This window comes from Schistocerca piceifrons, chromosome 4, assembly GCF_021461385.2.
Source record: "Schistocerca piceifrons isolate TAMUIC-IGC-003096 chromosome 4, iqSchPice1.1, whole genome shotgun sequence".
Classification (NCBI taxonomy): domain Eukaryota; kingdom Metazoa; phylum Arthropoda; class Insecta; order Orthoptera; family Acrididae; genus Schistocerca; species Schistocerca piceifrons.
In genome coordinates this window covers 217,503,388-217,526,076 of record NC_060141.1, presented here as the reverse complement: position 1 = coordinate 217,526,076, position 22,689 = coordinate 217,503,388, and the positions used below count along the sequence as shown (strand labels likewise).

Sequence of the window (22,689 nt, the reverse complement as noted above, 5' to 3'; positions counted from 1 at the left end):
TGGCAAGACTTGAATGGCAAGAGACATTATTCCAACAATTTAAAACAAGAATATCTCTCTAGGAGTAGCGTACTACGAAACTAATAAAATTTGAAAGCTTATTTAATACCAGAAAGGTTTACAAAATTTTTTTGAATTATTTAATCACTTAATGGAAAGTGTAATTCCATTAACACAAGGGTCCTTTGGTTTGCAGAAATATCCAACTTGGCGACCACCGATGTTGATTACTGCCATTGACTGTACACGTATTGGTGTGTTAAGAAGTCTTAATCAGTACACTTCAGCGCAACGTAAAATGTTTCTGAAAGGTAATTCTTATAGAAGTGGGCCATACGAACTTCCTGATTTCTGTAAAGACAAACAACAGAAATAATCCTATCTTGTCCAAAAGAAAATGTGTATTTAGACACGGGGAACTTATTCCAGAATAAAACACAGTAAATCATTTTCAGTGAAACAGTAGGGACCTATGAAGTAATTTCCTTGATTAGTCTCATTAAGCTGCTTGTACAGAGCAGTCAAGCGAACTATTACCTGTGGTTTGCTGTAGACTAGTGGCACTGTTTTGCTCTGATACAAAATTACGGTTGTAAGTGCCTTAATGTGCCACTGAAATAAAACAAAGGAACGTGGTTTTCACATTTACTTTGCGCGTGTTTCGTGCACGGATTCATACATAAATGTAACGATTACACGGGACATATGATTCTGCATACCAAAATTTGTGTCCGCATGAAAAACGCTCCAGTGAATGAGTTGTTTTTTCATCCTCCAGCAAGAAATAGTGTTGTAATACTTCAAGTAAATGACAGTTTCTAATCAAGAAAATATTATTTCATGGAATAGTGTGCAATATTTGTTCATCCGCATAAGATTTTCAAGTAATTTATTTTAGTGGATTTACATGTCACATGTAAAACATTGTATGACAGAGATTTTACGAAGAGTTATTGAGCGTTGTCTAAGTACTAATATAATTCCACATTTCAATATTGAAGTTCATTTTTCTATCTAGTATAATCAATGCTATTGAAAGAATGATAGCTGTGTACATCAACATTTAAGCTATATTATCCATACCTTAAACATTAAAAAATTCCTTGAAAATCGAATTACACGGTTGAGTACAGCATAAACGTAGCAGAAAGTTGAATATCTTATTTTATTTAAAATATTATAATGAACTAAATAAAACTATATTTAAATAATTACGGGCAGTTTGAAAAAGTAAAGTACTTCGTGTTTATCCATGTGAGAGGTGAGTTTCAGAAATTAGAATATGTTCGTCTATCCCAGCCGATACTAAATTATAATCCGCAATGACATATTGGAGGAAGTGCAGGCTGTTTCCCGAATCTTTTATGCTGTGGAATATTGCAAACAGAACAGACATCAAAGCGGAAGATTATGGTTTAACGCACTGTCGACGACGGCAATTGTAACATCATTCGACTGGAGTGTCGAACGTCCAGCAGTGAATTCGTTGCTGATCAGAAAAGTCTTTAGTTGATACGAATGTCCTTTTCAGGTACGGTGTGCGTCGTGATGTCCTTTCTTGATGCCCTTAGCGTTTGCCTAACGTTCTTTTTCATTTGTGAATTATCACATCTTGACATACAATGGAAACCAATGCTCAAACTTCTCTTTCAGGCAGACATTATGGAAGTGCCTACTTGCAGTTTTTTTTAGTGTAGTCATATCGAGTACTTTTAGAGTCGCTAAGCCACAAGTTATATAACACGAAACCGTCTTCTTGGTGTATAATGGTCTGACTGAAACGCATGACTGAGGAGGAGAAAGAGATGTACTTGATTGATTTTTATTAATATCGGCGTGTCAAGGTCGGGTGACCGCTGTCAACACACCTCCGTGACCTTAATTTTTGTCGGAAACGTGTGACATCCTAGAAACTGTTACGTCAAATATTTATGACAAGTTGTGATACTACCACACTCAAAACCTCTGAAAAAATTTTTGTACTAGTTTCTGGTAGTATAAACCTATGGTTATTCAAACAGAGCTCCCTAAGTATTTAACTTAAAATATTTACGGAACCTTTAGAAGAACCTCAGCAGTTTTCAACTGGTAGTAGGAGAGGGGACAATTGGTGTGGTGTATCATCTACTATAGTTCAGTACCTATCGAGATATTGAAGTAATTATGTTTTTAACTGAACAATCAATTTGAGCACTAAATTAAACATTAACATAGTGAAAAGACACAATTAATTATACATGATGAAACATTTCACAGAAAAACCTGGAAATAAAAAGACAAACACCACAGGAAAATTTCACTATCTGCCGCGTAAACGTATCGTAACGTAGCAGAACCTCCTCTGGGCTTGCAATCTTGTCGTTTATATATGAAACATTCACGGGCTTTTTTCACGAAAAGTATTGCTTAAAATCAAACCACTGCGTATATAATAAACTTTTCTTTTGAGTTCTCTACATGACGTGACAAAAATTAGGGAGTTGTGTTAAAAAAGAAAAAAATGTTAATGGTAAACTTAATAGCTTAGAAATACATAGCATAAAAAGTTAGGGTCATTGACTATACAGAAAAATACTTGTCCCTTTGCGTACCTGATTTGCAGACCACTGTTTCATTACTTTAAACTGTCCCGTACGTCTCTGGTGTAAGATTGGGAGAGTAAATGATGTTGAAGAAGAGACCGTCAGGAACCAATCTGAAGCGTAAATTGGACAAGAATGGATCAAAGAAACGATTCTGGCATTCGCCTTAAGCGATTTGGAGAAACGACAAAAGTTCTAAATCTAGGTTTACATAAGGTTAAAGCTTAGGACACTCATTTTCAGTTGCTCTCTTTGGTATTTGAAGACAATATTTCCTTTGAAACAAATAATGTTTTTATGTTTTCAGTATATGTGCAACGATAAAATGCCACATAAATACTCTTAAGAGTTTCGCACTCTTAGGTGAGCATAGTAGATGGTGGCTCCTTGTGTAGAGTATATGTGGGGTCTGTTCTTCAGACATGTCCGAAAGAACACCATTTTGATGCTGCAGCTACTATGAATCACGACGGAAAGGAATTAATAACATTAGATGCTAGAGGGGATTGATTTAAATCAATGCGGAAAGTTGAAATTTCAAGCCAGACCAGGATTCGAACCCTGGTCTCATGCGTAGCAGGTACATGCGCTGACCACTGTGCCATGCGGACACATTGCATATATGGTGACTTTTCTTTCAGATATATCCGGATGGCATTATGGTCAGCGCATCTGCCTAGTAAGAAGAAGCCGGTTTCGAATACTGGTCCGGCACACATTTTCAACTTTTACATTGATTTAAATCAATACTTAGTAGCATCTTAAGTCATTAAGATCTTTGTGTCTTGCGTAGAAGTTTGGAAACGGAATGTTTCTGCACAGATTTCCCCTTGGCTCAAGGATTTTGTGTGTCCCTACTGCCGGGAGAAGTTCTTGCTACACTTTCTTTGGTATTTACGCGTGGAAGCCTCTTGGGAGCTGGAGCACTTGATCAGTCTCAAACGCAACTCTCGGGCGCCTCGTCGATAGCGTCTATGTCGGCCACATCGAGGGTGAGCAGCGTAGACCTCATCATGGCGTTCCTCCTGAAGGCGTCGGCCCGCGACTCGGCGGCGCTGGACTTGCGCGGCGGACTGCTGCCGTTGGCCGGCCGCTGGCGGCGCGGAGGGCTCGACTCGCAGAGTGACGTCACGGCGGAGGATTCGCTGGCGTCGCTGCCTCTGGGCGCGAGGGCGCGGGACAGCGACGGCGGCAGTGACGTCCGCGAAGAGGAAGCGGAGCGCCAGCCGAGCAGGTCCGGCGAGGAGCGCAGAGGCCGCCGGCCGCTGGAGCGCGACGTGCAGCTGGAGGTGGTGGTGCGCAGCGTGCCGTTGCGCGCGCCTCCCGACCCGCCCCTCAGCAGCGCCAGCCGCCGCCGCCGCCCCAGGCCGCACAGCCGCGCGAACCCCGCGCGGAACTTGGACGACATCAGGTTGTACAGGATGGGGTTCATCGCCGAGTTGACGTAATGCATGGTGCGGCAGAAGTAGAGCAGGTTGAAGTAAGCTTCGGGGCCGAGCCCGGAGACAGCCTCGTCGCTCGCGAAGATCACCCAGAGAGCGAAGGCGCGGAAGGGCAGTAGGCAGAGGAAGAAGGAGAGCACGACGGTGGCCAGCATGAGCGCCACTTGACGGCGCGCGCGCGCCGGGCCCGGCTCGGCGGGGGCGGCGCTGCCGGCAGGGGCGGTGGCGGCCACGAGGTGGCGCGCGATGCGGCCGTACAGCACCAGCAGCAGCAGCAGCGGCAGCGCGAAGAAGAGCGCCGCGCTCGCCGCGAAGAACAGCCGCGGCCACGCCGTCGCCGCCTCGCTCAGGCACGCCGCGAACTCTGACCCGTCCGCGTACTCGTGGTATTCGACCTTCGCGATCACCAGCATCGGGCTGCCCACCGGGAACAGACAACCACCAACAACTACACTCCGTCTGCTCTCGCTCGCAGGCGCGTTTGCACATAATATCGATGATCCTCCGGTGTTCAGTCATTTGCGACCCTGCAGTTCGTACCCTCTATAAAAGCAGAGGAAGAAAGTGGAACAGTTTATGGAAACGCTTGTTATGTGTCTTTCTGATGATACCACATGCCACGTCGAGTCGTAGAAGGGCAAGCAGAGGGAGGCATCCCGCTAGACAATAACACTGCACGATATTGCAGTGCCTGTACTGTTAAGACATACGATGCAATTTTCCTTCCTCCGAACGAAAAAGCATTGCGGAGACTACAGCTACTATGAAATACATGAAATGTATACACAGTTGTGAACACGGACAACCATCAGGTGTATAATGGAATTACGGCAGCGAATATTTTAGTCGGATCCGGTACTCGAACGGTCATCTTAACTGCTTTGGTTATTCGTCCATTTCTCACGGACATACCCAAACTTCCGTGTTTCGTCTTTTATGCATGAAAACCTGCACACGTACACATTATGCACACTACTGGCCAATAATTTGCTATACCACGATGATGACGTGCATCAGACGCGAAATTTAACCGACAGGAAGAAGATGCTGTGATATGCAAATGATTAGTTTTTCAGAGCATTCACACAAGGTTGGCGCCGGTGGCGACACCTACAAAGTGCTGACATGATGAAAGTTTCCAACTGATTTCTCATACACAAACAGCAGTTGATCGGCGTTGCCTGGTGAAACGTTGTTGTGATGCCTCGTGTAAGGAGGAGAAATGCGTACCATCACGTTTCTGACTTTGATAAAGGTTGGATTGTAGCCTATCGCGATTGCGGTTTATCGTATCGCGACATTGCTGCTCGCGTTGGTCGAGATCCAATGACTGTTAGCAGAATATGGAATCGGTGGTTCAGGAGGGTAATACGGAACGCCGCGCTGGATCCCAACGGCCTCGTATCACTAGCAGTCGAGATGACAGGAATCTTATCCGCATGGCTGTAACACATCGTGCAGACACGTCTCGATCCCTGAGCCAACAGATGGGGACGTTTGCAAGACCACAACCATCTGCACGAACAGTTCGACGACGTTTGCAGCAGCATGGACTATCAGCTCGGAGACGATGGCTGAGGCTACCCCCTTGACGCTGCATCACAGACAGGAGCGCCTGCGATTCTGTACTCAACGACGAACCTGGGTGCACGAATGGCAAAACGTCATATTTTCGGACGAATTCAGGTTCTGTTTACAGCATCATGAAGGTCGCATCCATGTTTGGCGATATCCCGGTGAACGCACATTGGAAGCGTGTGTTCGTCATCGCCATACTGGCGTATCACCCGGCGTGATGGTATGGGGTGCCATTGGTTAGACGTCTCGGTCACCTTTGTTCGCATTGACAGCACTTTGAACAGAGGTGTTACGACCCGTGGCTCTACCCTTCATTCGATCCCTGCGAAACCATACATTTCAGCAGGATATTGCACGACCGCATGTTGCAGGTCCTGTACGGACCTTTCTGGATACAGAAAATTTACGACTGCTGCCCTGTCCAGCCAATTCTCCATATCTCTCAACAATTGAAAACGTCTGGTGAATGTTGGCCGAGCAACTGGCTCGTCACAATACGCCAGTCACTACTCTTGATGAGCTGTGGTATCGTGTTGAAGCTGCATAGGCAGCTGTACCTGTACACGCCTCTGTTTGACTAAATGCCCAGGCGTATCAAGGCCATTATTACGGCCAGAGGTGGTTGTTCTGGGTATTGATTTCTCAGCATCTATGCACCCAAATTGGGTGAAAATGTAATCACATATCAGTTCTAGTATAATATATTTATCCAATGGATACCCGTTTATCATCTGTATTTCTTCTCGGTGTAGCAATTTTAATGGCCAGTAGTGTAATTTTCACAAGGAAGGACATTTTAATTAATGCTCGATCCCTGGTATAAGTGGGTATATGCGATATTGGAGTGCCTATGTTGTTAAGAACTACGATGCAATGTTCGTTTGGGCATGCATGCGTTGTACAGCTCATGTTTGTGAATACGTTTCATGTATTTCATAGTGGCTGCAGTCGCCACAGTGCCTGTTGCCTCGACATGCATGCCTGTACAGAGGCCACGCCACGCGGTCTGGGGCGCCTTGCTCCGGTTCGCACGGCTCTCCCAGTCGGAGGCTTGAGTCCTCCCGCGGGCATGGGTGTGAGTGTGTTGTCCTCAGCGTAAGTAAGCTTAAGTTAGATTGAGTAGTGTGTAAGCTTAGGAACCGATGACCTCAGCACTTTGGTCCTATATGAAATTACCACCAAACCATGTCCAGAGGAACACTTATCGTACTTCTTAATAACACAGGCACTGCAATACCGATTATAATAGTCAACATCGAGCAAGCGACTTTCAAGTAAAATTTTTCGCCTGTACGCGAAGATACATAATGGATGTACGGGTACAGGGTGTAGACATGTGGTTCATGACATATGGAAGTTTGGATCTGGCCGTGAGTGCAGCTCGAATAGCGTAATGGTTGCCGGCACGGTGGCTCAGCTTGTTCGGTCATAGGGTTAGTTACCCTCTGTAATAAACAAAATGGATCAACGATGAACTTGAACAAGCGTCATTGGATGTCCACCGTGAACAAATCGAACCAACTATAAATTACAAAATGAGACAAAGAAAAGGACAGGGCGACCTCTTGTGATAAGCGGGAAATCCGCTTTCGAGTCACTGTCCGACGCAAATTTTCCTTGTCGGCAGTTCCCTCTACATGTGATGGCCTTACATATTCGCGATTGAGAATATATTTCATGCGTTTATGGAAACGGTTGTAATGTGTCTGTTTGATGGGTCCACGTGCCACCTGGAGTAGTAAATGGGGACGTCGATGGAGGCGGCAGACCTGACAATAACATTGCAGATATCACTGCAGATGTCGTCTGAAGCGCCTTTGTAGGAGCTGATGCAAAGGACGCAACCGCGGCTGTTTGTTGCCCTATACCGAACAGACAATTTTCACAGAATCAAAATCCGCTTATGCACGACCGGTTTCCAAGCTTAAGGTTTCATATTCAAGTGCCACCAAATAATTATGGAAACGTAAATGTGTGGTGGTCTGGCCAGTCAGTCTTTGGATATTACACCCACGTGAAGCAAACTCATGGGGGCATGGGACCAGCACCTACGTACGCTCACAAGCATGTGTCTGACGTGGGTGAGATCTCCCATGACCACGGTCAGCTGGCTCCTGGCCCGTCTTCACTAGTCACCTCGGCATCTTGCTGTTCAGTCGTGCGCTGTAGTTGCCAATCCTACGCTCTTAAGTCTTTGTTTGACGTGGGTGTGATACCCCATGACTGACTGGCCCGACTGCCACACATTTATGATCATATAATTATTTGGTGGCACCTGAATATGAAGCATTAAGCTTCGAAATCGGTCGTTGAATAATTTAACAAAATTACTGGCAAATGAAGCAGATTTTCATTCTATGAATACGTTCCTCAGCTGCGGATGTTCACCTGTTCAAATATTTTGTAATAGACAGCGGTAGAAACTGTCGAAGGGACCTGACAAATTGGTGACCATATGCAGCACGTGTACAGGCATACTAAACGATAATCAAACTGACGTAGAAATTCTTCCAAAAAAGACATTCTTGGACCTGTGTCTCTCTTTCGTGAGGAAACAGGGCGTTAATCCGTAGCTACGATAGCTGCTAGCGAAAAATTCGACTGGTGAGACGAAGAATTTAAGCTCGGCAATCTGATGTTTGGACCCACCCATAAAATTCTTTGTTAAGACAGATTTCCTGCTTGTATGGAACACGGCCTGATGTGACGCACTTCAGCTACTGCTCATAGGTCATTCAGTGCTTTTGTTCTTAGCTGAAAGCCTAACAATCAGAGCAGGAGGCATTAAACGCCAGCCCATGTCCACAGTGTGCTGCGGCTACACGCACAGCAATTCATGTCTTCCCACACACAACATACCGTCTATCATATACTATGTTTACATGTGGCTTCCCAAACCGGATTTGATAAACCCCGTTTCTTTTTAGTCCTGTAAACACGCCAAGATCGATTTTGGAAATCTGTTTGTAGCTGCTGGTTTTCCATTTCCACAATCGATTTTCGCTACCAGGTAAATGCATAACCGTTTTTAAATATGCTTGAGTTATCATTATTCTCAAAACAGTAGGCTAATATGGACGGAGTGACGTATTAAGCAGTGAAAGAGAAGCAGAAATATTTAACAGAACGTGAACCTATCTACCTCCAATAATTAAGTGAAGAGAAACAGCGACTGTGCTGACTAAACAGAAACTGGAACAACTGTTTTCCAGACGCCATATTTAATTGGGCTAGCAAATCCGCTTCAGAATTCAACATGTAAACAGGACAGTGAAAACCGGTTTCCAAAATTCGGTTTCCGTCTTTAGGAAGATGTGTCGCATGTAAACATAATGATACACTGCCACCTAACTCTCGCATACCATCGCCAATTGGCAGTGCAGTTCCAGCCAGTAGCAATGCATCTCCCCGTAAGGAGAAGAACAAAGGAACCTGAGTAAAGGCGGCAAAGCCAATTTTCCATTTGTTTCAAAGTGACCCTGAGACAATTGTCAATAAGTTTTCCGAAACGTATATGGTGTCTCAGCCTGATACATGCGTGATTCGCCGAACTGGCGCAAAGCAAAGACACTGCATGTTGCATCTGGGAATATTTGCCGCAAAGAATGGTGTTGAGTCCTTGGTTTAGTGATAAGCTTTTATAGCTACTGAAATGGAGGTACTGGGTTCCTCTTCCCGCTGACCACTGTCATTTCGTCTGGAATCGGAAAGCTTGAAGCTGAGACGGCTCATCCCCAAGAGGCCAAAGGAAAAATCTGTTTGCGTAAATATGTGTCGAAATTGAAATGTAACAAAGAGAAATGGTGTCACTTCGAAACACTCGCATCAAGATAGCAGTTACTTGACCTTTGTCTTCCCTTTCTTTCAGAAAGCTCCAACAGGAGGCTAGTTAATGACTGAAGAAGCTAGGGCAGAGAAACCAAAGCCACAACAGCCGCTTTGATACATCGTTTGAACAGAAAGCGTAAAATTTTAGGTATGAAAGTGAAAATAAAATGTTATGTTTTCGTTACCTGTTCTCCTGTCTTTGCTCTAGCTGTTTTATTATTATTTTTTATTTCTTTTGCTGTAGATTTCATGATATGCCCGAATAAAACAAGATTCCTTTTAATGTGATATCCTTTAGAAATTTACGGCACAAATAGATTCACAGATTAGTTTTCTCTGGAAATATGGATTACAACAAGTTAATGTCCAAGTTCAGCCAGAAAGGCTGCCTGACTAGGTCTAAACTGATGTAGGAATGCCGTAACCTTGTGCACCGAACAGTCTTTCGTCAGATGATAATGAGAATGAATCTCGTTGAAACGTTGGTTCAAGACGACGCGGTTGATAACTTGAGGAGATTTTGTCAGTGAAATTCGCCTAAAAACCTTGCACTCATATACAGCGAATCCTGAAAATTGCGGCATGGTACACCGCCGACACATTGTACGACTCACGATTTTTACGATCGCATATGACTGAACACTTAAGGTCCGCTCACTTACATATTACGTCAGTGACAGAATGACAGCTTTCAGAACCGTTCATTGATGAGTGTGAAGAAGACGAGATATTAAGGCTGTGTTTAAACAAGATATCACGCTATGATGCCTGCTACGGATACTTCATACGTTCCAGAACTATACCGCCTCCTCCTCTGCAGGCGCATATAAAACTGTTAACATAGGAACGTCATCTGTTTTTATTAGACCTACCTGGACGTGTAACAGATCAGAGCAGATCCGAAACTAACATGAAGTTCGTAATCTCTAGGATCAAAATAAGACAGATGGCTGAGGATTCTAAACTGACTTTTTCGAAACAAGGAAGTGATGGTTGGAAATGATTACGTAGTATTTCACTGACATAATCAGTTTACTCACAACAGCAACAAATTAAGCTCATAGCAAGTGTTAAACGTGACTACCTGTCGAAATGCGTGCACTGTGACGCCGCAGGTAATCCACCAGTTCTCTCCACGCTGTACTCTTCGAAGTAGAGCGTGCTAGTTGATGAGTGGTAATTGGTTAATCTTTTCCTAAACAATTCAGCACAACCGACTCAGATTCTTCTGAGCGAAAATACGTTTTTTACAGAACCACGGCCAACTCGCAGTGGATTGAACGACCAAATTTCTCGTAAGCGTCTATGCACTGTGATAGATCGCTTCCAGTTTGGATGACGTTTGCTGCGTAACCTTTCCCAGTACATTTGTTCGGTTTTCTGAGCGCTAAAGCCTGCTGTACCAGTCATTAAATACATATGCCTGTAGCGAATAATTTTTTATCTTCAACAAGTAGTCGCGAACTGTAAGCACCACCGTTATTTTTGTCCATCCTCAGCAACTGTAGTTGTGTATATCGAAATTATCAGCAGCACGTTGCATAAAACAAATTTAAATTCTTAACTGGTTTCGGGCACTTAGTGCCCTTCTTCAAAAGACTATAGATACCGAAGAAAGACACTAAAAGCCCGAACCCGGTTAAGACATTAAATTTCTTTCATGCAGCTGGTTGCTGATTATTTCGACGTATTATTTGTAAAGATAACGTTACCAGCACTGATATGGTAGGCGTCTGTTTGTTACTCAACATACGCAGATTACAAACAAGTGATTCTCGTGTATTACTCCATCGAAACATCGTATCACCTGACATAAACACTCCATTGGTCCCTAAGGTAACTCAAAATACTCAGATTAGTCTCCTGTATAAGTTGTGTATTTGTATCCTAAGGGTTTGGGATACTCTGTACAAAGTCAACATTATACCAGCGACACGATACTGAATACTGAAATGAGTATTTGAGATAATGAGTCTATGTCAGGATCTATTATTTCAGGTGGAACGAGGTCTTGAATCAGTAATGCTTGTGGGACACGTCATTGGTCGCGCAAATTTTGGAAACAAAATACAATCTTCACATATACACGTGTTTGATTGATATTTCCGTGACTGTTAAAATACAAATAAAAATATAAAGAAACCAGGCAAAAAATTTCGAGTTTTAATTACATACGTCATGTTTCGGAGACAATGCGACTTCATTAGATGGCAGTTCCAGAATTTGGCTCAGCTGCTCTGGTCTTATGAACATAGAGCGTATTAAGCTCAAATACAGTACACTCGAAGAAAGTACGCAACGAGTTTACGCAGGACTACAGATATTTTGACGCAGAATGGAAAGGAGCAGCACACGTCAGCTAAACATAGCAACTGCCGCCAGACAGTGGAGCACGACTTCAGAAACGAGTCTTAAATCATAGACTTAAAATTTGATGACTGGTTATTTTGTGTTGTTATTTATATTTCAAAACACCTTGATATATTACATGGCAACGGTAAATTTCTTGCTGTTGGGTCACATCAGATAACTGATCTCTGAAAACCCGGTGGAAAACGAAGAGCTACTGGTTGGTCAGGTGTTATCTGCCTAGCTCATTCTACATCAGACAACAGGTACCTCCGGGAGAATGTAACATTTTACTATTTTGCGAGCAGTGAGGTTCGCGGTCGCCACTTTTAACACTTCGTATGTGATTAAACTTATTTTATAAAGCGTAAATTTTTTATAATCAACGAGAAACTAATCACTCATTTACTATCATTCGTTCCCTACCACAGATTACTAAATTTAGAAATATACCGTCTCTATAATAATCAATAGCATATTCTGTATCCAACCTTACGGCTAAACCTTTTGGCTTCATTCAGCATTCAGTTAAATACGTGAGATGGCTTTTTAGGTCAGTGTCAATAAACAACTCAATTACCAGGCATCTAGTGCAACAGCATCCTGAACGATCGTCACAGTTTCAAGTGTACACATGGAGAGAGGTATCCACAAGTGGCTGGCGTTCTGAAGACGTATACTACCAAACTCGACTAAATACCGTGGAACTCGTAAATTTATTCGAACACAGCCTCCAAATAGTGAAAATATTTCGTCTTCTTGACAAATACAATCGTCCTAATATCAAATATGGATATCTAATATTGCTCCATTTGCAGTTAGACTAGAAATACCACTTTCTTTATGAAGAAATAAAAGAAAATACATGGAATGATCTACCATTTTATTATTGCAGGACGAATGCTCTTTTATTCTCGACAATCGTTTCATTGCGACTACGACCTGTATTTTGTTTTGGTGCAGTACTGTAGTATTTGTGATAACCTTTAAATTATAACAGCTTTTTAAATTAGGCTCCTGATATCAACACTTTGTCCTAATTTTCTGCCAAGAAATGTTTTCCATAATTCAACAACAAACATTTTTAGAAACATGAATCCAATAAGTTTAATGTCTAGAAAAGCATTTCAAAGAAATCGCAAACACACTCTTGAATAGCTGTTTCGTTTCCTATGTTGCTATCAGTTGACCAAGGAAGTTTTTGTAGTAACAACTGTTAACTAATAAATTCCAACCAAATGAAGTGACATGATGACAAGCATACCTATTTATTAATTATTGTGACTCGCTGTGTACTCCATATCTTGCATCCAAATGAAAAGCTCGTTTCGGATGTTGCATAATACATGACGTATTACCGTAGTAAATCAAGAACTACAAATGAGGACTAATTTGTGTAAAATGTATTGAAAATTTCTACAGTACTTGATCTTGTGGAATTTTTGCAAACTAAATAGAAAAAATTCCATTATGGATCTGCATATTTTAACAAATTTTTTCGTCATGACCAAAAGTGAGCCTGTATTGAGTGTAAATGCTGCGAATAAGCTGACAAAGTAATCACGCCTTTTTGAGTTGGCATAATTGTAGCTTCCAGGAGAAAGCACACTAAGAAAATCTGTCGGTCAAGTATATAAGTATTGTATTGCAGTGGAGCAATATTAGCTATGCATATTTGCTTTATCTCTTCTATTAAAAATGTTTTGCGCAGAGAACTAGTCACAAAAGACATTCAGAATTTTCAAGCGAGGCAGAAAGCATAAATAGCATATTTAGAGGTAGAAGCGAAAGATGTATTCCTTTTGGAAACTTGCATTTAAGGTTAATTTCAGAAATTATTGATCACATATATGAGTTATATAAAAAATAAGTAGACTACCCACAGCTGTCGCCGAATACCACGAGTACACTTGCAGGTCTGAGATAGCGGTCCTGTTTTATACTTTTGATTTCTGTTGTAGTATTATTCACTTTTCCCCTTTGCAGAAAATGGTAAAGTTTGTGCTTATCATATGTTCACAGAGATAGAGGTAGAGTGTTAGGATAATAATAAGATTGTAGAAGAAACCTTGAGTGTCTGTGCTGAAGTATTATCCAGTGACAGTCGGAGCACACAATTCACTCAGTAGCAGTATCCACTGCCGTACCCAGTAAATTTGCAATACGACGAGTGAGGCTGAGAAAGATAATCGCTTGGGAGGTGGCTGGTGGATTTAGACCAATAGTGGCCACTACTACAGCGTAAAGAAATGTGATCTGACTGCCATTATATAATTGTCCATGCTTCAGAACGGTGCCCATCCTTACAACATTCGTTGTAGGTAAACATATAGGTTTTTCGCAAACTATGTTCAATCACAGCTTCTACTACATCCATAAGTACTTCTTCATCAATGGGATGTTGAATCCAAATTTTGATTCAGTGCCTTCGCCTACGTATCGCCAAGCCCTATCGTATGTGATAACACAAAGATTGAGTTTCATTGAGTTTAAATACGGCTCTTTGCCACTAACGTGGAGCTGTGAGTAGTGTTTCAAACTGTACGTCTGGAGATTGAAAAAGCAAGTAAGCGAAACGTACGCAACAGAAAAATGTAGAGCAGAAGAAACAGGAAAACGTTAAAAATTAAGCACGGAAGTATCTAGTGGCGAGAACGTTGGATGGAAAAAGTGGTTAGTAGAGAATATGATACAACACCAGAGGATAATGTAGTATCTAGCAGTAACACTGCCTAAAATGTTCTCGGCCTTCCAGCGTCGTCAAGCGGTTACAGTGCCATCAGCTTTCGACCAAACACTTCTCGGCCATTGTCAAGTGGTATGACTGCCAGTCGGCTGCTAATACCCTCTTATATACTCCTATTCTCGTTGCTGGTGTCACGTCACTGGTGCTAACGGCACCGCCATAAAAGCGCATTCGTTGACTCGATGTTAAATACGCCCGCTTCAAACCAGCGATAGCTGGATTCGAGCCAGGGCCGAGATGCAGGTCGATGTCTCAACTAGGAGCGTTTTCAGTGCTTCTTATTCCAATAGTGTCCGTAATTACACTGTACGAGGAGCCGTTAGTGTGAGCTACAACAAAGGTTTCTTCAGATTTGTTCCGGTGACAATCTTCTAGCGTATGCTCAGCTAAAGCGGATTTTTCTGGGTAGCGCAGACAATAAAACCTCTAATGCTCTCTCCTGTGTTGTCTTGTAGTGCGCACTGTTTATTAGATCTTAGAAAGACCGCGCTCGCAAGGTATTTTGTATATCTAATATGTTCTGAGACGTGCCGCATCTTTAACTGGTCTTAGTAATTGGAGGAGTTTTGGTGGAGGCCTTAACAACGATTTCAGTTTGTGTCTCTTCAGCAATCAGCTGATCTTACACAACACGGACGCACAGAATGTGAAAACAGCGAACTATTTTCCTGCTCCTCGTCGTTGGTCTCGTTTCGTTTCTTGCTAGAAACAAATTTACTTATTTGGTTATTGTCGTAACCGGCGTTGCTGTTGACCTATTGTAGGTGGCTGAGCTCATGGGTATGTTATCGGCATGTGATATCATTTTTGCACCATGTGCCAACATTTTTACCGCAGTGCGCTTCTGTGTCGGATAATTATGGCTAATGACGTGCAAGTATAGATGGGTGTGCATAGATATTCTGTGGCCAAAGCATCTATTTATTCTGTGGTGGACGAGGGCGTCGATGAAGAGGAAGGTATCGTCTTGATACACTTGCATAGTGAACTGTGTGTTAGTGAGAATTTTGCTGAGATATTCCGCGTCCAGGGACAAAATAACGGACGTATCATCATTTATCGACAGAAATGTCTAGCATCTAGGCTCTGTCTAAGGCAGTGTTTCGGTGCCTGCGGCAGAACATTTTTGACACACTTTCCTCCAGAGACGAGTGCTTAAGAAGCTCCGATGATTTTTTATTATTATTATTCTCAATTTTGTGTCGCATGGGAGCTTCTGGCAAGTATCTTTGACAGTATCATACAGATGTTCATATCACAGCCCAAATGTTCCACAATTACAGCTGCGTTGACCTCAAAAGGAAGAAAGAAATTGCTTTCATCATTGCGTAGTGCACGTAGGCCACTGCGCTGATCCGTGGACTTGTTCGGCGCTGTTGGCTTTGCCTTCGTGAGGATACAGCTTGTCTGACGACGTACTGAGTCCACCCTTTCACTGGGGAACTTGCGACTGCTTGTTCGAAGTCATTGTTTCACAAAGAAGTTTGTCCCATGGCGAAGATGAGAAGTGCCTATGTCTCTCGCCGTCAAGTTGATGTCTGTGCGTTCGGAAGATTTGTGATTCGCACTGCACTGGTTTTACGAAAGCTGATTCAGTTTTTGGCCGAGCGGTTCTAGGTGCTACAGTCTGGAACCGCGCGACCGCTACGGTCGCAGGTTCGAATCCAGCCTCGGGCATGGATGTGTGTGATGTCCTTAGGTTAGTTAGGTTTAAGTAGTTCTAAGTTCTAGGGGACTTATGACCTCAGAAGTTAAGTCCCATAGTGCTCAGAGCCATTTGAACCATTTGATTCAATTTTCCTTTCTGATTCTCTATGGCTTCTCTCCGTGATATTGTTTGTTAGGAATCCATAGCCGCGTTTAACCTTTATTAGGACAAGGCCGTAAGTGTTCTTAGCAGTAGCAGAGGCGCACCTTAAGAGCACGTGCCCATACGTCCAAGTGCTTCCTGGTGTTGTGTATCTTATCCTTAGGGCGAAGCTGGCCTTCTGGAGATGGTGGTGTCAGAAGAGGGACCAAAGCAAATCGTGGAACCGTCTTCTCGTCCGATAATATAGGAAGAAGACTAGCGAAATCGACAAACTAGCCTTCTTTACGTTCAGCATGCCCAGACATATGATACTGCACAATGTTTCCTTCACGTGCAGTTATGTAATGCAACACTGGAGAGTCTTGCGGTGCTTACATTCAATAAAATGTTTTCTCATTGCCGGCCGCGTCAAGCGATTAAAGTGCCACGAAGTTTCGACCAAGTACTGCCTGAACATTGTGACATGGAATGAGTGCTGGTGTGCTGCTGGTATGCCCTAATTTCCTCTAGTTTCAGGTTGTGTCGTCACTGGAGGCCACCGTATCGCCTTATCTGGACACGTTGACGCAGTGTTTGAAGCGCACTTCAGCAACACAAGCTTGAACTATAAGCTGACGTCTCTATTAGGATTGTTTTCAGTGATTTTCGTTTCAAGAGCTTCTTTAATCATATTGCCTCAAAGCGTACTGTAGAACAATGCAGGAATGAGGATAAGATGTTTATCGCCTGCGCTGCTTTAATTGAGCATGGGCTATAAAATGGTCACCTAATCAAATTTGACGAAGCTTCTTTCGTGGCTCACAATAATGGGTTTTGCAACAGTGTGATTAACGAAGCCACTGAAATAAAAATCACTGAAAACACCCTTATCAGCTCGGCGTGGGATCCAGCTATCCCATGGTTGAAGCAGGCGCACCGAAGTTTCAGTTAACGTATATCCATACACTACACGCTCAAAAGTATGCGGACACTCCTATGTAATGTGGGATTGACAACTATATGTCAGCAGAGGTGAATTTACCATTTTAAAAAACAGTGGCGAGTATTTTGTTGTCAGTATAGAAACAATAACAGAAGAAATGGGCCCTCAGGAGGGCTTAGTGACTTCAAAAATGCACTTGAGTAACAAATCGTTTAGGGCTATTGTCACTTGAGTGACAAACCGTTTAGGGTTATTTCAACTCTTTTAAATCTGCCTGAATCAACTGTTCGATGTGTGACTGTAAAGCGGCAGTGCGATGGAACAACTACAGCTACAGGCAGACCTCGTTTACGGACGGATACGAACTGTCGAACATTGCGGAGGGTAGCTGTAAAAAATCGCATGAAATCAACGGAAGCAGGAATCATTCGTGGTTCCAAAAGTTCTAACAGTAATCCACCTAGCACGGTGATTGTGCTTAGAGAGTTAAAAAGAACTGGGTACGCTGATCGAAGAACTCCCCATAGGTCACATATTTCTGTAGTCAGTCTTAAGCGATGTTATAGGTGGTGTAAAGCGCGTCGCCACCGGCCATTCGATGACTGGAAAGGAATGATTTGCAGTGATGCATCGCGCTACTCCACCTAGCAATCCGGTGGAAGGTTAAGGGTTTGGTGAATGACTGCAGAACATTACTTTCCATTAGCATAAAGGTACGGAGGAACCGGTGTTATCGTTTTCCGTATTTAGGGCGAGGTCTGTATATTGCTCTTAAGAAAGGACTAAACTGGAAAGGATATGATCACGTTTCAAAGCATATTGCACTGCGTACGGTAGGAGAACAATTTGGAGGCGACAATTCACCCTGTTATATATAATGCAGCATCTGTGAGGCAATTATTTGTAGACAATAACCTTCCTGAAATTGACTGTCCTGGCCAGAGTCCTAACCTAAACCCAATACAAGATCTTTCTGAGTTATAACGTCGACTTCGATCAAGACCCCTACGGCCATCATCATTGTCTTCTATGGTTTCGGGTCTTGGTGTGGTATGGGCTGCATTCCTCCACAGACATTCAGACACATCACTGGAAGTGGTTCCAGCAGAGTCCAAGCTGTCATAAAGACGAAGACTGTATGTTCCTCAAATTAATGTCCACCAATAGGTGTCCGTATACTTTTGATTATATATATATATATATATATATATATATATATATATATATATATATATATATATACCACGGGCCTCAGTGTTGTCACAGCCAGCAGCTGGACTATGTAAGTGCTCACCAGCAGACTATCAGGTGTCGTTCCCCTTGACAATAAACAGGGAGTAATTGGTCGAAAATTCGTGGCGGTTTAACTCCTTGAGACTGCTAAAAAATTAAGAACGATGTATTCTGCATCCGACAACAGTTAAGTTGGCAATGAAATAAGGAGTAGTGGAAAAGTATGTGTGAAGAGAAAAAGCACGTACAACACAATGCACGCTCTAGTGGATGCGATGAACAAGTTATCATACAACAGGATTCAAATCAGTTGAAAAGCTGACAACGGACAAAAGTGAAAAAAATAGGAGAGGTATAAGCTTTCGCGTCCTCTCGAAAAAAACGCTGGAGTTTCAAGCATAACACAGGATTCAGGATGCAACATAAGCAGTTATCTAGCACCGTAACGTTCCAGAAGCAATAGATGACCTATTTTCAGTTTGCAGACACTACTAGAAGAATCAATTGCGAACGACATGCACTATACTTCGATAAGAGTTGCTCAGCATTTCCTACTAGAAGCTCGCTCGCGAAATACACTGCAAGAAAGTCACAGAGATTACTACGTAGATGTAGAAAGCTTGCGTGCCTACCTGGTGAGCAGGGCGGCGAGGGCCCAGGCGAGCAGGCAGATGAGCAGCGCGCGCGCCTTGGTGCACACGTAGCCGGCCCGCAGCGGCTCGCAGATGGCGTAGTAGCGCTCGAAGCTGATGGCCAGGATGGTCAGCACCGACGCGTGCGCCACCGTCAGCTCCACGAACGGCACCGCCTTGCCTGCAACACAGCGCGACTCCTCACTATCTATCGACTGACCAGCCACTACCACAGACATGCAGCAATTCGCAGGTAGTGTAGGAGTGCTGGAAGCTGATGGCCGGGATCGTCAGCACCTACAGAATACAGAACACAGATACAATAACGTCTCTTCTACAGTGATTTGTCAACAGATATGCATGTTAAAGATGTGCAAGAGGCTGCCAAATCGGACCGGAGTTATGTGTACCAACGAAAGCGGACGCTTAACGGTTGATTTTAAATCCCATTATTAAAAACAAGTACAAGATGCATTGCAGCTAGGTATAAGAGGATAATAATAATAATAATAATAATAATAATTGTGTAGTCCTAAAGCATCGAGTGCACACCGATCTGCGCAGCGCCGCGAGACGCCATCAAGAAGGCGCTGACCCGCCCGCCATTTGAAGGAGCGGGCACCACTACACCTCCAGGAAGACAGAGTTCAGCGCCCCCTTTCAACGCTGGCTTAACCAGGCGTCCATCGCTCGTCAGCCCCGGTATCGTCGCAGTCTTCGAGAGCATCAATACTAAGTGAAAGGAAGACCATACTTAGCCTGCGTTCTGAGAGTAGTAATAGTGTGTTATTGTAAATGCACGTAGGAGGCACAGAAGAACATCAAGCCACCTGATAAGGAGAAGGAAAGTTATTCTTTTTTTTTAAATAAAGTGTCCTATTAATTGAAAAGTTTAATGTACAGATAATTTTGCATCCCTTCCACCGACCATTCCAACGTGTTTCCTTCCATGTTTGTGTTGTAGCTGACTCTCACAATGGCCGACACAACAACATCAACAACAAGAATAACAAAAATAAGTAGCCTCATACTCAACATATAGCATAGAGGATCAGATTCAGGAATCCTAAACCGCCGCCCGAGCAGAGTCCTAGTGGAGATAGTTTGCCGTTGCCTTCCTCCAATCTGTTATGAAGTGTGAAGTGTATGGCTATGATGACTGTTTGTACAGTGTAGGGTCGGGTTTGTGTAGCTGTGGATGAGGGAAGGGAGGGGGTGGAACTCAGTGCCGGCACATAGCCTACTTGTCACGAAGAGCACCAACGGGTCCGCAGAGCTTAACGTCGATATACGACGGGCGGATCATCGACAGTGCTATATGCCTTCACTCCATCAGACACCACAGAGAGGTTCGGAATGTAATCCACGACATTGGCGCAGAGACTGGTGATGACGAGCCTTACACCACCACCTCTCCTCTCCTTGCTGGGAAAATTACGGCAATGAAAATTTCATCCACCACCGTGAATCTAACCGTTTTCTTTTAAACAAAGTTATTAAATGAAACAGCACTTTCTCTACGGCTAACTTCTATCCATTGACTAGAAATTACTGAATGTAGGGAACTAAGGAGGCGGTTTTGTGTAGGTCTGCATGTTTTTTTTAATTTTTTGCTTAAATAGTGCAAAAGAATAACAGAAAACTCTTTTATTTATCCTTGAAAGCAGCAAAAAATATATCGCCAAGATGCTCCTCATGTACGAAAACAAATCGACGACCGCTCGTTTTCAAGACGGCGGTTGGGGCATGCCTTCTTCGGAAAGCAGCACCGAGCCTTTGATGGCCATCAAAATAAAGCTGCACTTGTCAGCCTCGCTCTTCGGGGCGTTTCTAACTATGGGGCGGGTTGTAAAAAATGCTCCCTAAGTAGTTAGCAAAAGAGGACTGGTATTTCACGTGTTGTCTCATTATGTGATGACGTGTTAGTAAAAACGTCCAAAAGTCGATCACATCCTTGGAGTCATTTCTGAAAAGATAAAGGACAGTAATCCCCTTTATCTGCGTGACCGTATGCATATTTTATTGTGGAAAATACGTCTCGTCCGGATAGAGAAGCAAACTGGGGACAATATGTGCGTTGGCGCCCGGAGCTAAAGGGGTAGTGTATGCTGAAGAAGGAACCATACGTACTCCACCGCGCCGCATAGGAAACGATGTTCGTCTGAGTCGTCCACATTACACCTAAGACAGAGAACAGTGTCTGCCAGGGCGAAGGCGTGGAGTTGGTGTCGCGCCGGGTATTTACTGCCGCCCATCGAACCCTTGGATAACGACCTGCGACAACGTTCCCCCGACTTCGGTTACCGAGGCGCGTTAGGTATAAAATCTGCATGTCAAATTAAAGCTCTGTTCAGAAAAAAATTAAGGAGCATGCTCTGAACCGTGTAGCACAATTATTTTAGCAAATAAAGAGTGGACGAAAACTTAGCTCTTGTTGAAATTTAGAAAATTTAAAACATTTGTTGTATTAACTTCACAAAGCTGAGAGACTACTCAAAAGAACCCAAGTTCCATTTGGAAAACTAATCTAAGAACAAAAAGTATTAATTACTGTTTATGTAGATGTTATTAGAGCGCGTGCTGAAAAGTAATGTCTCCGAATTTTTTATTCTGTTCTCAATATCGGTTGAGGTATTGGATGTCAAGCATAATATTCGGGCGAATTTCCCGTTTTGCTGACGCAAGTTGCTACCCTCTTCCGCAAGAGGGCTTCGAATTGTACTCGTGGCGTGTAACATGGCGATGTGTAACGTAACTGACGGAGTGAAAACTAAACACTCAGAAAATTGAACGCACGAAGTCGAACAGTCCGTCCACACATGGAGCTCCCTCTCTTTGAGCATGGCAATGACAGATTACACACGGGCGCTGCGAGATCTTGAAGAGTGCAACACCTTGCTGTCACTGTCATCTACCAGACTCCATACAGTCCAGGCTTGGTCCCGCGCTATTTTCATATGCTTTAACAACTTAAGGATCCACTTCAAGCACTTCACTTTGATAGTCATGAAGCGGTGCAAGGAGTGCTAAGGTTGTTGCCCCGTCAACAAACACTCTACAGTGACAGTATCAACAAACAAGTCTCTCGCTGGGTGAAATGTGTTCGTCGCCAGGGTGACAATGATGAGAGATAAGTATGTAGATATGAAGAATAAGGATGTCTAATGTGAATAAAATTTGTTTTATTTAAAAAGCTGTAAGCGCCTTCGTATAAAAAAAATTCGGAGGCATTACTTTTCAGCACGTCCGGGTATGTCTTGTTTTCCACTTATTTAATGTACTACCACCGTCAGTTCAGCTTTTTATGTTGCAAGTAGATGGGTTTTGGCGTGAGCCTTTCCCATGCAGAGCTGGGAAATTGTAATGGACTGGAAACTGACACAAGGGTTCAGGAGAAAGAGGGTGGCTGTGGGCGCTAGACAGGTAGAGTGAACGGATAATATCAATGGCGTCTGGCGAACTCCGTTAACTTGAGAGGCTGGTGTACTACAGAAGGGGAACAGTTGTCGCTCTGAGCTCGGCAGGGTATCGCAGAGAAAAACATCACACAGAAAAATAAAATAATAA

At 43.3% G+C, this 22,689-nt stretch overlaps 1 protein-coding gene across 1 annotated transcript in view; it reads right to left on the bottom strand.

The window, feature by feature from the left end:
* The window catches only part of LOC124795739, a 97,022-nt gene extending 77,661 nt beyond the window's left edge, over positions 1–19,361 (bottom strand). The window contains exons 1-3 of the mRNA XM_047259822.1: positions 19,123–19,361; positions 3,922–4,441; positions 3,648–3,865 (exon numbers count right to left, since the gene is read on the bottom strand). Coding sequence (XP_047115778.1) covers positions 3,648–3,865; positions 3,922–4,441; positions 19,123–19,361 — 977 coding nt within the window. The remainder of the gene's footprint in view (positions 1–3,647; positions 3,866–3,921; positions 4,442–19,122) is intronic.
* Between the last annotated feature and the right edge of the window lie 3,328 nt (positions 19,362–22,689).